This window comes from Diadema antillarum, unplaced genomic scaffold (assembly GCF_040938485.1).
Source record: "Diadema antillarum isolate AM-2024a unplaced genomic scaffold, OU_Dant_1.0 scf00000143, whole genome shotgun sequence".
Classification (NCBI taxonomy): domain Eukaryota; kingdom Metazoa; phylum Echinodermata; class Echinoidea; order Diadematoida; family Diadematidae; genus Diadema; species Diadema antillarum.
The window spans coordinates 40893-55157 of NW_027271032.1; the positions used below are offsets into that span (position 1 = coordinate 40893).

At 37.3% G+C, this 14265-nt stretch overlaps 1 protein-coding gene across 1 annotated transcript; it reads right to left on the reverse strand.

Annotated features, from left to right (window-relative positions):
• Positions 1-1536: 1536 nt before the first annotated feature.
• LOC139721472 (uncharacterized) lies at positions 1537-11003 on the reverse strand. The gene is made up of 4 exons (XM_071632788.1): positions 10049-11003; positions 8395-8547; positions 6197-6247; positions 1537-3449 (listed from the first exon to the last, which is right to left on the reverse strand). Exons 1-4 carry the CDS (start codon positions 10346-10348, stop codon positions 2457-2459), a joined length of 1497 nt encoding a protein of 498 aa, XP_071488889.1. The 5' UTR covers positions 10349-11003; the 3' UTR covers positions 1537-2456.
• Positions 11004-14265: the final 3262 nt, after the last annotated feature.

A 14265-nucleotide genomic window follows, 5' to 3' on the forward strand; every position in this document is an offset into this window, starting at 1 on the left:
TCTATGTCCAAATCTAATACACTGTACAATGATAAGAAGTTGATTGCGTCTGTATGTTTTTTAATGTCCAGCGTCTCAAGGACGTCTCTGCTATCAAGGTACCGGTATGCACTGGAATAATTGTACGCCTATTGGTGTACAACCATTCTTAGGACTACGAGTGTAACGAATGCACAATTGTTGCATTCATGTTTGGGTTTCTTTTTCCCCCACCCATCTGTACATGGTCCCCCTCACTAATCAGCAGACAAAAAGCAAGAAGAAAAACAAAAAGTCTTCCAAAAACTTGTGGGGGGGGGGGGGGGGAACTGTCATTGAAAGGTGGGCACCATGCTCAGAAAAAACAACAACCCAAAACCAACATTGCCAAAATTGTTTTAAAAAAGAGATATACCATACTTTTCAGCAGCTCGATACACTTTCAGGGTATTTCACTAACCATGAAATACACATCACAACATACTTCTTTTAGGTGGGAAATCCAAACGATCACAACTTGTTAAGGGTCAAAGACCTATCATTGAGTATCATGGTACAATAAAAGTATTAACCTTTCAATGGCAGTTGCCCCCTTTTCTCCACCCACCCCCCACACTTTTGTATGAGGGTAGTTTGAAAAGTGAAATGACAGCTACAACTTATATACATTTCAAACACAAAGAAGGGTCCTTTTAATTCTGTGCTTAACTTGGAAACCTGTATAAATTCATAATTTGCTTCACATAATTTGTCATTAAATACATATTAAATATTAACTATTAATCGATCCATCCACTGACAGCACTGCCACTGGATACGAGGCAGAAACCTGACATAATGTCTGCAGCATGCAGGGCTAACCAGCTATTTCTGTACACTTTGTTTAAATGAAATGAGATGCTTCTTTTTACCAGGGAGGTGGAAACTGGTCCCACCTGTGACCTCCCTGTTTTTACTACTAGAGAAGGAAATTGCATGTTATCATCAAATTTTTACAATCACAATTTAGAGCATGTTTTGATTGAAAATTATAACCAATATCATGAGAGGGCTGTAGTTGAAATACCTGTATTCAGATTATGCTACATCCTTCGAGGGTCCATGAGTAATATGTAAGGTATTTTTTTTTACTTACACAGAAGTTATTGAACAGTGTAGGCAGGTTTTTCACACAACTCTACTTCACATTTAACACATTAATTACTGAACTAAGGTTTCTTTTTGAGGTTGGGCAACATTAAAAAGTATATACTGTACTACTACATGTATATGAAAATGGGATTTCTCTCATATTGGGCACTTGGCATCACATCTCGTGTTGTAGGCTTTAAATACATGTAGTACTTTTAAATTGAATACAAAGCGAAAACATATTCCGGCAAATTTTCAGAAAGAACCAGCATTCCAATATACATCAATAATAATATCAAGTCAAGATTAAAAATACAAAACGTACTCAGAAACCAGCAAAGTCTTGAAATAGAAATGGAAATGTAAATTAGAACCAACAACGGCTATCAGGCAATCTCATTGGCCGAGTGGACATGATGCCTGACTAGTAAACCAGGGATTGTCAGTACAATTTTTCCCAAGTCTGCCTGTGATGTATACATGTTTGTTTTTCATAGAAGTGACTCAACATGCACTGAGCAATTGGTGTAACCAAGGCCAGTGAAGGGCAAAAATTACAAAACTTCCTCTCTTCACTGTGATTTTGGCAATAACTAACTAAATATACGTGTGTGCACATAATCATGATCGCATCCGAGATACAGATTAATTACTAATTTACATGAAAATTTGGTTTTGTAAATTTCCAGCTTGTAAGGAAAGTCTCTGTAGAAGTTATCAATGCAGTGAAGCTATAAAGCAAGGTAGAAAAAAATAGTCACTTGACATGGTTTAACATGGTACTGTGTATGCTATATTTCCGCATGCATGATTTATTTCTTTCTTTTGTGAATGGCTGCTGTCAAACATTTTTGCTAGTGGTTATATTCCTGATCTGGAACCAGGGGAAAAAAAGTGAAATTACAGAGTAAAGATTTTGAACTTGTGTCAAAACGATACTGTAGCAGTCACATGTACTATGACTATCACATGGTGCGACAGGAATGATGGTATCAGAGAGGGATTGGAGTAAATATTGCAGCATGTTGGTAATTTTGTGAATAGCAAGCAACTCCCAAAATTCACAAAAGTACACACCCAAATATATGGCAAATACAGTACATTGGTATGTACATTGTAATATTGTAATTGATTTTCTTGTCAAGCCACCTCTTTGTCTGCTGACATGACAAAATATATGGTACTACTGTATTGAATGTTTAAGTACATGTAATGCACTTATCCACTGAGCCACGAGTACATGCTCTACTTTGTTCGTGAATCAGAACTGAACACCTTTCAAATCTGAGCTGCACCATCACACATGTAGCAGTCAAGGGCATGTCATAGAGTTGTTTCTTTGCTCCTCAGAAAGCAAGCACCTTTTTTGCTTTCATCTCATGGCGCATAACCCTCGTCTGCTTGTATATTGTGTTTTTAGCATATTTCCAGGCTGCTGGCTGGTCCTCCTTACGTACTTTACAAATGTCCATGATTAACTCCTTCATGATTGCCACTCTCTCTTGGTCCAGGACAGGTGAGTCCCCCCATGGTTCGATTTTTGCATTTAGACGTTCTTCTTCGGTGAACAGAGCTGAGGAGACCCTACGTGCTATGTAGTTGAGGCTCTTGGAGGAGTTCATCAGACTTATGAACAGACTGTCGGAGATGTATCTTTGCCTCACTTCCCGGGTTAGGTATGGGACGTATGCTGGATCTGGTATGAAGTCTGGAGTGTTCTCCTTACTGGCAACCTGGCGATTTGGATGAGGTGTGCTTCTTTTCTCCATTCGTCTGTGGTCTGAAGATAAGTCAGCGTTGCGAGGAGCTAGTGGATTGCAGTTCCTTGGAGTGCAAGGGGGATTTGATTGTCGAGTGTCTCTTTGGGGAAGTGAGAGCACGATATCTTCCAGAGATTTAATCCTTTCCTCCTGATTGAACATGGTTCTCTCCTGAGTCTCAATCTGCGATTCTAGCTCATTCACCTTTACCTCCATTGCAACGTTTCTGGCGAGCAAGTCCTTATTCTCTTCTTCAAGGCGTTGGATGCGTGTAATCATGGAAGAGTCGTCTGCGTGAACACCTGTTGACAATTCTTCCAAAATGTCCATCGCAAGGTCGCTGTCCAGGCTTTCTTGAGTGGCATCATGCGCTTGGGTTGGGTTGACGTTTTCAACGGTTGGATGATGTATGCACTCTGGCAAAGGGAATGTACATGGTTTGTCTGACTGGGCAAGTCGTTCACGAAGTGCAGCTGTGGCCAAGGATATGTCTTCATCAGACACTTGAACTGGGGCTGGGTCAACGCGCTCTTCTGGTAGAGATCTCATTGCTAATCCCGAGTCGATGATTGCTGCTGCCTATCCAAATCAAAGAAAAAAAAAATAGACACAGAAAAAAACCTTTATATTATTATAATTTACTACCATTGCCTGATTTAATAAAGACACAAAGAATTCAAGAACAATATACAGTAAGGCCAAAAAAAAAAAAAAAAAGAAGAAGGTTGTACTGGCGTAACATGAGATTTTCAAATAGGGTCGGTCGGGCGGATTTTTATTTTATTTTATTTTTTTTATTTATTTATTTTTTTCGCTACCTGCATTTCACGCGTAAACTCGTGCTCAGTAAACAGTTACAACTGCAGCACTGTATGTGGTGTGTTCGGTAATCATGTAGAAATGCACACCTACCGTTCGCTTCGCCGTTTGTCAATAAAATTTTATGCAGCTATTGGAGATGCTAAATTGAACCATATCAGAGAGTTTTCATGGAATTAGAAAGCCGAAAAGGTAAGAAAAATGAGAAATCAGAGTTGAAAAGTACGTGGGTCGCGAACATAGTCTCCGATAAGTAGTGCACCGATTTCGCGAGAACGATGTCAACGATTATAATGATTCTGGTAGTCTCTAATTAGCCGCTTAATAACAATATCGAACTTGACTTGTGCAATACGTGTAGCCCCTACTTTCTTTTTCGTTTTTTTTTTACTGTTAGCTCACCTTAGTCGAAGGCTCAAGTGAGCTAGTATTGTGATAGTTCTTTGTTTTCATTGCCACTATCATGATTATCACTATTCAAATTATTGATAAGGTACATATCATTCATACCAGGATTTAGACATCGATCCTTTCTTTAAATATTGTGGCAAGTATTAATTTTATCATGACAAAAGTTGATGATAATAACTTAATTTGAATAGTGTTGAAGGGAATAGAATGAAGTTGAAGGAAAAGTGGAAGAAAAAGGTTAGGCTATTTATTACGGTATTAGAAAGGAGAGAGAAAGAGAGAGAAAAGAAGATGAGAAGGAAATTGAATTCAAAGGGGATTTGTTTCTAGTAATCTACATACTTTATAGGCCTAATTTAAATAATAAATTAAGGAGAATAGTATTACGAAAAGTGAATGTTATGTTATACAATCATGTATTAACGTTAATATTGTGGACTTCTCATAAAGTGCTCATTTTACCTAAAAAGAAACAGAATATTGAAATTGAAATAGTAATTTGTTTTTAATTGATAGGTTCAACTTATACTAGAAAGTAATTGTCTTTATGATAGTATTTACTTTTTCCATTTCATTTTTTAAATTATGTATACAAAAACTGCAACCCCAGTATTTGCTTTTGTTTTGTAGTAAAAATCCATTTGATTGTGCAATATTCATGATGGATAATTCCCATTTTTTCATATATCTGTTACGTTTACTGAAATTTTGTACACATATTATCTGTCCATCATTTAGTCAGCAAAAAATGTTGACAGATATACAGTCACACGCAGGAGAAATTTAACTAAAACGATCAAAAAAAAAAAAAACCAGACGCATCAAGATCACTTTCTTTCTTCCACATTTTACTCTCGAGCCGACGTAATTATTGTGGTTAAATACCAAACAAGCGGCTGTATCACAGACTACAACGATCGATTATCACCGTTATATCGCTCTTCCACATAATCGATCATCCATCATGCTACGCTGACACAGCCGTCGATCGGCGTACTTTTGAGTCAAAATTAGATACTTTTCTTCTGTAATTGACTATGAAATTTCATGAAACCGTCAGATATGGTCCATCTTGACATTTCTGATGGCTACAATAAGTTTTCATTAACAAATTAAGGAAGAAAATGGTAGGTGTGCATGGTGTGCATTTCTACATGATTACCCTGTCGATTCATCTATTCTACAAATCATTTATGAGGCCGATATTACTCGAATTATACCCCTTCACAGAATTTAAAGATGTTGAAATCCCTATCCTGAATGTTTTCACTTCATATTTTACTATTTTGACTTAAGATGGATGCAAATTGACCCATATGTACGATCTTTTCATCGCACACGGCGATCTCTATAACAGTCCCACATATACAGATTCGTGTAAGTTCTCCACATAAGAAACCTATGGCAAAACTGTGCACAATACATTTCAGTCTGAATGCTAAAAGATAAAGAGTACGCTTCCGTGTTGGAAACAGAGACGTACTGACAAGCGAGGCTATGTGAGGCGCTAGCGAGATCTCTCTCTCTCTCGTACATCCGATATCCCCAGAGCCGTTTCCACTTCCGGGTTTTTTGCGATTGCGCTCGCAGTCAACAAGATACTTGATATCGATAGCAAAAAAAAAAAATAATAATAATAATGATAATAATGATACTAATGATAATAATAATAAAAAAAACATAGGGTCGGCGGAATTTTTAGGGTCGGGCGGGTTACGCCAATACAACAATTTTTTTTTTTTTTTTGGGGGGGGGGGGGGCCTAATGTACACACTGTAAAGTAAAGCCTAAAATTAAAAGCAGAAGTGGGATATCGGCTTACTCAGCTAATATTGAAACCTTGCCTTTTGATTCCTACAGTAAACACTTACATAACAGGAATGCGGTACCATACAACAAAAAATATTTAGAATATATATATTTTTTGGTGCCCATCGGTTGTGGAAAAGATGATCAATATGCGAAAAGAAAAACAAAATACATTGTAAAAACAAAATACCGCGGTATGCAAGACTCAAAGCGGACAAAAACAAAGGCAATAGCTCACTTGAGCCCTCGGCTCAGGAGAGGTAAAGGGGACATAACTTCAGGTTTACCTTCTTTTGCACTTGCAGGGACTTCGTGGGTCTGGGTCTTTTCACTGGAGGCTGAATGAAAAGAGAAAATAAAAAACAAACAAAGAGAAAATATTAATTACCTGACAATGTTCTTTATTAAGTATAATCAAATGAATTCAAAACATATAGCTTGATTTCCACAAGTGGTACTGTATGTGCACATGTATGTATGTTTGTAACTACATGTCTGAACATTGCCAGTTTGGTCTAAAAATGTGTGTGACAACAGACATTTAAAAGTGGAAGCCATTATACTCATTAATAGACTTTCAAAATGGATCCTAAACAAGTAATGATCCCTAGATTTTCCCTCCCTAAGTAAATATATAACATTATTTCCACCCTAAACAAGTATTTTGCCATTAAAAGAGCACCCCCTTTTCCAAGTTTTGTCATTTTTTTTTCTCTACTGTATGCGTCTTCATCACCTACCCGTGAGAAACTACACTGTTTAGGCGTTTGCTCAACAAGTATGGTGTCCACCTTTCCACGGCCTTTATTGCTCTCCATCTAAAGTGCAGTGTTATCACAGAACCATTCTGCTGACTGGCAGAATGTCATCAAATATTGGTGTTTGCCCCTTGGCAAAATTATGCAAATTCCCACATATGCATACCTGCGTCTGTGAATTGTTGAAATTAACCCATCACCTCCAAGGGCTTATTACATAGAGAATTGTGTCCATTTTCCGAATCAAAACTGGCAACATTATTTCTCTTCTTTTCTGTTTTTGTTTTTTATGAAACTTCCAAAGAGGTGTAATGCATTTCAAATAAAATGACATCAAGAACATAAATACTTATTTTTATTTTTATTTTTTTTAGGAGGATTGGGAAAAATGTCCATTTTGCTTTAGAAATACTAAATATTCAATCACATGAATCATCAATTTGAGAATTTTTTGGTAATTTTCATAGTCATAATATCGACTTGTTCATTGAATCATGATAAACATAAGATAGAGGCTCACATTGAAGGAGGTTTTTTTTTTTCCTTTCTCTCTCTTTTTAAATCTTGACAGACTCACCTTCATATACATGTGGGTTGACTTGAGTGAATGCAGCAATATTAGTTGAACACATCAATGAGAGTTTCGAGGAAAATCTGACAATCTGTTCAAAATTTATGAATTTATGAAGTATAATAACATAATAAACAAACACTAAACTTCTCTCTTTCAGAAGTCAGGAGGAATAATATTACCCCTAACATAAGTAACAAGTTGAGGAAATGTGCACTTTATTCAAAAAGTCAAGTTTTGTGAAATTCTCTTTTTATTTTCTTATTATCATTGTACGCATGTGACATACACTGTACAATAGTAGTCTTCTCCTCCAGCAGTAATTGCACAGATATTTTAAAAATTCGTAACTTTTGAATGGATTTCCCCTAAACTTTCACTGATGTGTTCTGCTAACATTGTTGTCTTCACTCAATCCACATGTACATTGTATATGAAGCTGAACTTGTCCTTAAAGGACAAGTTCACCTTCATAAACATAAGGATTGAGAGAATGCAACAATATTAGTAGTACACATCAGTGAAAGTTTGAGGAAAATTGGACAATCGATGCAAAAGTTATGAATTTTTAAAATTTTTGTGTTGGAACCGCTGGATGAGGAGACTACTACAGCTTGTGAGTCATATGCGTACAACAGTATAAAGAAAATGCAAAAGAAAATTCAACATATTTTCACTTTTTTCGCATAATAAAAGAGCTCTTGACTTGCCTCTTTCTAAAGGCAGGGGGAATAATATTGCCCATAACATTTGTCGGTAACGAGTCAGGGGAATGTGTACTTTTTTCAAAAGATGGAATTTTGTGAAATTCTCTTTATATTTTCCTTATATTGTTGTACGCAAGTTATTCATACACTGCAGTAGTCTTCTCATCCAGCGGTTGCTGCACAAAAATTTTAAAAATTCATAACTTTTGAACGGATTGTCTGATTTTCCTCAAACTTTCAATGATGTGTTCTACTAATATTGCTACATTCTCTCAATCCTTATGTTTATAAAGGTGAACTTGTCCTTTAAAGCTATTATTTTTACTTTCTTATTTTACTTTTCTACTATCGTGAGTTGACATAAATGTGATCAAGCCACATATCATGAGATTCAGGAGTCGGTGGGTTAACTTAAAGCTGGATTGGAAATACATGTACATGTATCTTACCTCTTCAGTCTCCTCATCGCTAGAAGATTCGGACTCAGACTCTGTTGAGTTGTTGCCATGTTGTACCTGGAAAGCCTCTTGCAGCAGTCTATGCTCCCTGGTTTCTTCTGCAATCAGTTCATAGTCCAGTTTTCTGCCATCATCACTAAGTACCTACAAATTTGTAGATTGGAATGGAGCAGGAATATCAACAATGTGTTTAAAGTTGTGTTCCAAGCAAAGAGGAATTCCCAACCGAAAAGCCATTACATAAAATCATTTGGGTATGGAATATGCTGTAGGCCTACTTAAATTTCGCCTCTACTATACTTGTTTGCAGAGAGGTGGGAGAACATGTCGACACTGAGAAATGATTTCCAAAAAATTCTGTTCCCGAGAAACTCACAATATTTAATTTCTTTTACCTCGCCGCGACCTGACATTGTTTTTTTTTTTTTTCAGGATTGATTCCAAGGCTGAGGATAAGTAATTTTCTACTCGAGACCGACTTAGCGGCCTTTATGATTACAACACAACAACACTAATATACACCCATCTGTTTTACCATTCATTCTATACACAGGTGGTACTGAATACAAACCCTACATGTTACTCTTCCAAAACCTAATCCTAACCCTAATTTAAATTTCAAGACGACTCTAGGCATAGATTATATTCATGAAAGAGTCCACTGTCAGGATATCATAAAATTGGCGAAACATGTGAGCAACACCTCCACGTGCCAGGTCTGTGTGCAATCAGATTACCTGTGTGCTTTACACAGTGGGCAGCCACGTTTGAGATGTGGCAAATTTGAATCTCAGCAGAAATTATGATTTTTTTATATTTTTTTTTAAAGATTGAAATATTAGAGTATTATCAAAGATTCTGGTATTTAATTGAAAATCGAGTTCTGAAACTGTTGCCTCTCTCCTGCCGGGTGAAAAAAAGAAGAAGAAGTTGAGATATACTGTACATAGCAGGTGTAGGATTAGGGTTAGGTCAGTGTTTGGTAGCCCTGGATGTACACAGTGAATGACAAAAACGGGTTCACAACTGAAGCGATACTGTGCAGCACAATTGTAACCGTCCAAAGTTGTGGAAAAGTAAATTATCGGGCTTCATTTGGTCAAAGAAACCAAATGCAAACAGGTGCAATGTATAACAGGTGTGGCAGTATAGCAATTAGCAATAGCTGAAATTACTTAAGTTGCTTTACCTTTAAGTTATAAATAGATGGTGATTCTATTTGTTGGAAATTCATCACCACATAAACCACAGACAGTATAAATTGCTGGTGCAAAAGAAACAAATTAGGAATATTTTATAAATCACAAAATGGGCCCAAATATCCCAGAGTATCATACTGTAATGCCCTATAACTTATAAGAGTTTATTATAACCTTATTGTAAAATGGAAAGAGAATCTAATTTGATGAAGTAAAGAATACATGCAAATATCACATGATTGCTCTCGGTGAAATTTATAGGAGAGATGTTAAGTTCCTTCTTGGGCCACTCTTTATGAGTAGATGATTATGTATAGAAAAATATGTTCAGTAGACATGACGTGTAGACTGCTTGACATAGCTGCAAGGCAACATCTCAGATGATTAGTTACAGATTACTCCACTTCAAAGAAAAATACATTTGATAGCGGGAGTGGTATACTCACATAACAATTGAATTCATCATTGATGTCAACAACAAAGGTGTCTCCTCGACTGCCATCAAGATTCAGCCAGGCTACTCGGTCCCCACGTTGCAGTTTCCAGGGATGTCCCAAATTAGGCCAGTCTGAGGTTTTTAAGCCTCGACGCAGAGACCGCTTCAGGACTGTTTCACGTACTTCATCCTTCGACAGAGTTGTCGCTGCGGTGTATCCCAACCATCTGAGAATGCATGAAAAGAACACAAATGTTCCAAGTTTTGCATGTACTGTTAACAGTTCTAAATTGTGACACAAAATGTTCATTAAAGAATTAGGTTGTTTGTTTGGTTTTTTTTTTCAGTTGAAAAGCCTGAAATGCAATGCAGTGTAGATAGTCAACACGAACACTGCAAACTATCACTGAAGGTGAATTATACTCCTGCTCCAGCAATCCAACTCCTGTCATTTAAAAAAAGAAAAATTGCAGTTACAATGGCAATGCTTTGTCCTTGAAACCAAGAGTCTGACTTGCACATCATTTATCTAGAAATACCCCAATACCTCAAGTATACCAAATTTGATTAAAATTGCTTGAAATTGTGGAATTAGTCGTTCAACAAGTTTTTGGAAAAAAAATTATGTGGTTACAATAGGCATAGCAATGCTTGGTCTGGCACAAATAAAGTCTAACTCAGGTCTTTTTTTTTTTTTTCTTTTTCTTTTTTAGATTTCTTCCAAAGACGCCTCTACCTTTTTATTTCTAATTCTACATTGTCGTTTTCCAAATGTTATTAAAAGAGTTGCAGTGTAATAAAGATATTGCAGTCGGTTATTTGCAATAGAGACCTATTTATTCTATTCTAAAGTATACATGTAGGTAGAAATAGTGAAAAAAAACAACAAAACCAACAGGAAGGAAAGACGAATTCACATCGTCATTGGCCTAGACTCATACTGTAAAGCTGTCACGAAGCAACACGACTAGTCTACCACCACAGTGTCGCTCCCCGCGGCCCGCGCCGCCCCTAGAGGCCGGCCGGCCGGCCCTGCGCTGCCTCTTTTCAAAAGTGTGACCCGCCGCTTCTCGCGCGGCGCCGCGCCGCGCCCGTAGCTTGCATTTTTTTGTTTCTTATTAATTCTTCGCTTTAAATGCAGTAACATTACATGTAGGCCTACTTGTACTTATCATATCCAAAATAAAGAACATCTCGTAATTCAGGCGCTAATGCAGTATCGTATCCGCTTAACGTTAAATATATCTTGAATTTCACCGTCCACACTCCACATTCTACCAAATTTCACAAAATGACAGGGATGAACGTAAAGTGAGTGAAGTTAGTTGGACACAGGGCAGCGTTGAATTCTACGCTGTCTTGGTAGGTTAGTTACTGATTTATTCTAGACCTATAATTTATAAAACGTTAATGTTAGAGTTTAGTGCTAGCTGCAAGATAAATCCGGGAAGCACTAATAGGAATACTTTATGATAAACTGAAGTTCTAGCGTTACGAAACTGTAAGTGTATCGCACATTACAATCAAATTTTTCACCAGAATATGACGAGGTACGGACCACCTATACGGTGTTTTTTTTTTTTTTTTTTTTTTTTTTTTTTTTGTACCGGGAACGTAAAATTCAATAAACGGATGAGTATGGCATGCAAAAATTTATTTACAATTAATGACACCGTGCCTTATCATGCACAACTAAGAGTTTATACATGTAAAACAACAACTAACGTTATGGGTTTAGACCTCAGATGGCTCATGTTTTAGAAAATAGAAGACGACGCGAGCGTATGTGATCGCATCGCGTCGCGTTACATTGCATGCATCTGCATGAAGCACTGAAGTTCGTACCGGTATAAACAAACAAAACTAATAATACAATTTAAAAACCCTGTTCGGCTGCCGTTATTCGGCGTTATTATTTCACAAATTTCACAAAAATCTAACGGTACATTATATTAGCCCGGAAGCGACTAATAAAAGTAGGTCCTACTGTTACAGTGTTAGGCCTAAAACATTTTTGTTAACGTTACAAGCATCAAATATCATTTGACTTAAAACGAGTCCCGAGTATACTGTACTCGGGTACTAGTAGTAGGTGTCTACGGCAAATGTGTGTTGTAACACTAGCAAAATCAAACCGTCCTTAACGGGTTAAGTCGTATTTATACACTTACTTCACAGTGATTGAGTCGCTTTCCTCTGACACCACGTTGGCGCGGAGCCATTTCCCACTCTGCGGATCAAGACCCTGGACTTGTCGGGAACGCTTCGGCATGATTGCGCAGGATGATGACGTTGACCTGATCGACACGAAGAGCTGATCCTGAGCGCTCACGCACCGCACTGCTTAGAGTATGTCAAACAGATGCAGAATTAGAAGTACCAATTGAACAAGCAGAGGCCATACCATGGAAACAATGACGCTACAATTATACACCAGACAGCGATCTCTAGATTTAACCGTTATATAGAACAAGCGAGACAAGCAACAAGTAAAATGTACAAATCAAAGTCTCTTCGGCGCGTGTCACAACGTTCTATGTCGCGCGCGCACCCGGCTTATCGATCGATCGCTCGTATTAAAGTCTCTACTATTCATGCATTATTGTTCACTTGTACTTGATGCTATCATCAAAGAGCAAAGCGAAAATAAAAGAAACTTTTAAAGAATTAAGCCTTAAAAGGGCGGCCGCATCGCAGTCGAGGGCCAGGGTAAACAAAAGCATTGGGTTTCCTACCGCGCCATTCAAGCCTTCAAGGAAAAAGAAAATTACAATTGTATACCGTAAGCGGGTGAAGAGAACAAGCCCTGCCTGGGATCCGGGATACCACATTTTTAATCCATAGGCCTATGCATTCCACCCCCGGCCCCCCATCGGATATGAAATGCTGAGAGCAAAAGATGAAGATGGCTGCAGTATATAAAACAACACGTTGTCATGATTTATTTGTGAACTAGAAATGTCGCTACATGGCGACTGGTATGCCGCCGCCATAATGCATGGTTCTCCGAATAGGTCTATAGCGCAATGCCTTGACAATGTGTGATGACAGTTTCACATAACTGGCAAAATATTAAAATGACAGGTTTGTCACACATGCATTGAATGTTTGTTTTCCTTGAACAAGGTTTATTTGGATGAATGGCTACACTGTCTAATAAGAGTGCAGGTATTTGGGGGTTTGTACCCAACTTTTGACCCTTTTATAAGTTTAAAGAAGTGAGATTTAACACTTTCACTTGACCTTTGACCTTTTGGCCCTTGACTTTTGACAAGAAACTTCCCAGAGAATCTGTATTGGGTAATGCATACACTAAGTTTCAAGAAAAAAATCCTGCTGGCATTGCATAGGTAAGAGGGAAATAATGGCATTTTGATGAGTTGACCTCGACCTTTGACCCCTGACTCTTGACCCATGACCCCTAAATTGATCACTGCCAGTCAGTACATGCATATATACTAAGTGCCATGAAGATACCTTGAAATATCTGTGAGATATGGGGAAGAAAGTGAAATTTTAACATTTTCACTTGACCTTTGACCTCATGACCCAAAAACTCTCTCTCGGGAATCTTTATTTGGTAGTTCATGTATACACCTAAGTTTCAAGAAAATACCTCCAGGCATTGCAGAGATATAGGGGAAATAGTATAATTCTGAGCATTTGACCTTGACATTTGACCTTTGACCTTGAGCATGTGCACCCAAAAGTTGATAGGCACAACTTCACCCACTCATACATATACATGCCAAGTTTCATTAATAATGATAATAATAATAATAGTGGCTACTTGTATAGCGCACAGGTCCACTTTTCAGTGCTCATGGCGCTTCAAAATGAAAAGATATCATATATTTACATGCATATACAACAAATAAGAAAATGGTAAACAAAAACAAATATATAACAAATAAAGAATAAAACATATACCAATTAAAAATACAACATTGATCCAATATTAATGACATACAGCAATGACAGTCCTCAGTATGAAAGGAACAGATAAGTTTTAAGTTTGGATTTGAATGACTGTGGATGACAGTTCCCTTAACTGGTAAACATAAACAAATATATACCAAATAAAGAATAAAACATAAACCAATTAAAAATACAATATTGATCTAATATTAATGACATACAGCAATTACAGTCCTCAGTATGAAAGGAACAGATAAGTTTTAAGTTTGGATTTGAATGACTCTGTGGATGACAGTTCCCTTAACTGAA

What these genes read in the sequence shown, in the direction of transcription:
- LOC139721472 (XM_071632788.1), bottom strand. Translation starts at nt 10,348, where the DNA reads ATGAACATTTTGTGTCACAATTTAGAACTGTTAACAGTACATGCAAAA. An exon ending in GCGATGAGGAGACTGAAGAG is followed by an intron (nt 6,248 to 8,394) that starts GTAAGATACATG and finishes CTTTTCATTCAG; the next exon opens with CCTCCAGTGAAAAGACCCAG. An exon ending in CCCTGCAAGTGCAAAAGAAG is followed by an intron (nt 3,450 to 6,196) that starts GTAAACCTGAAG and finishes TGATTTGGATAG; the next exon opens with GCAGCAGCAATCATCGACTC.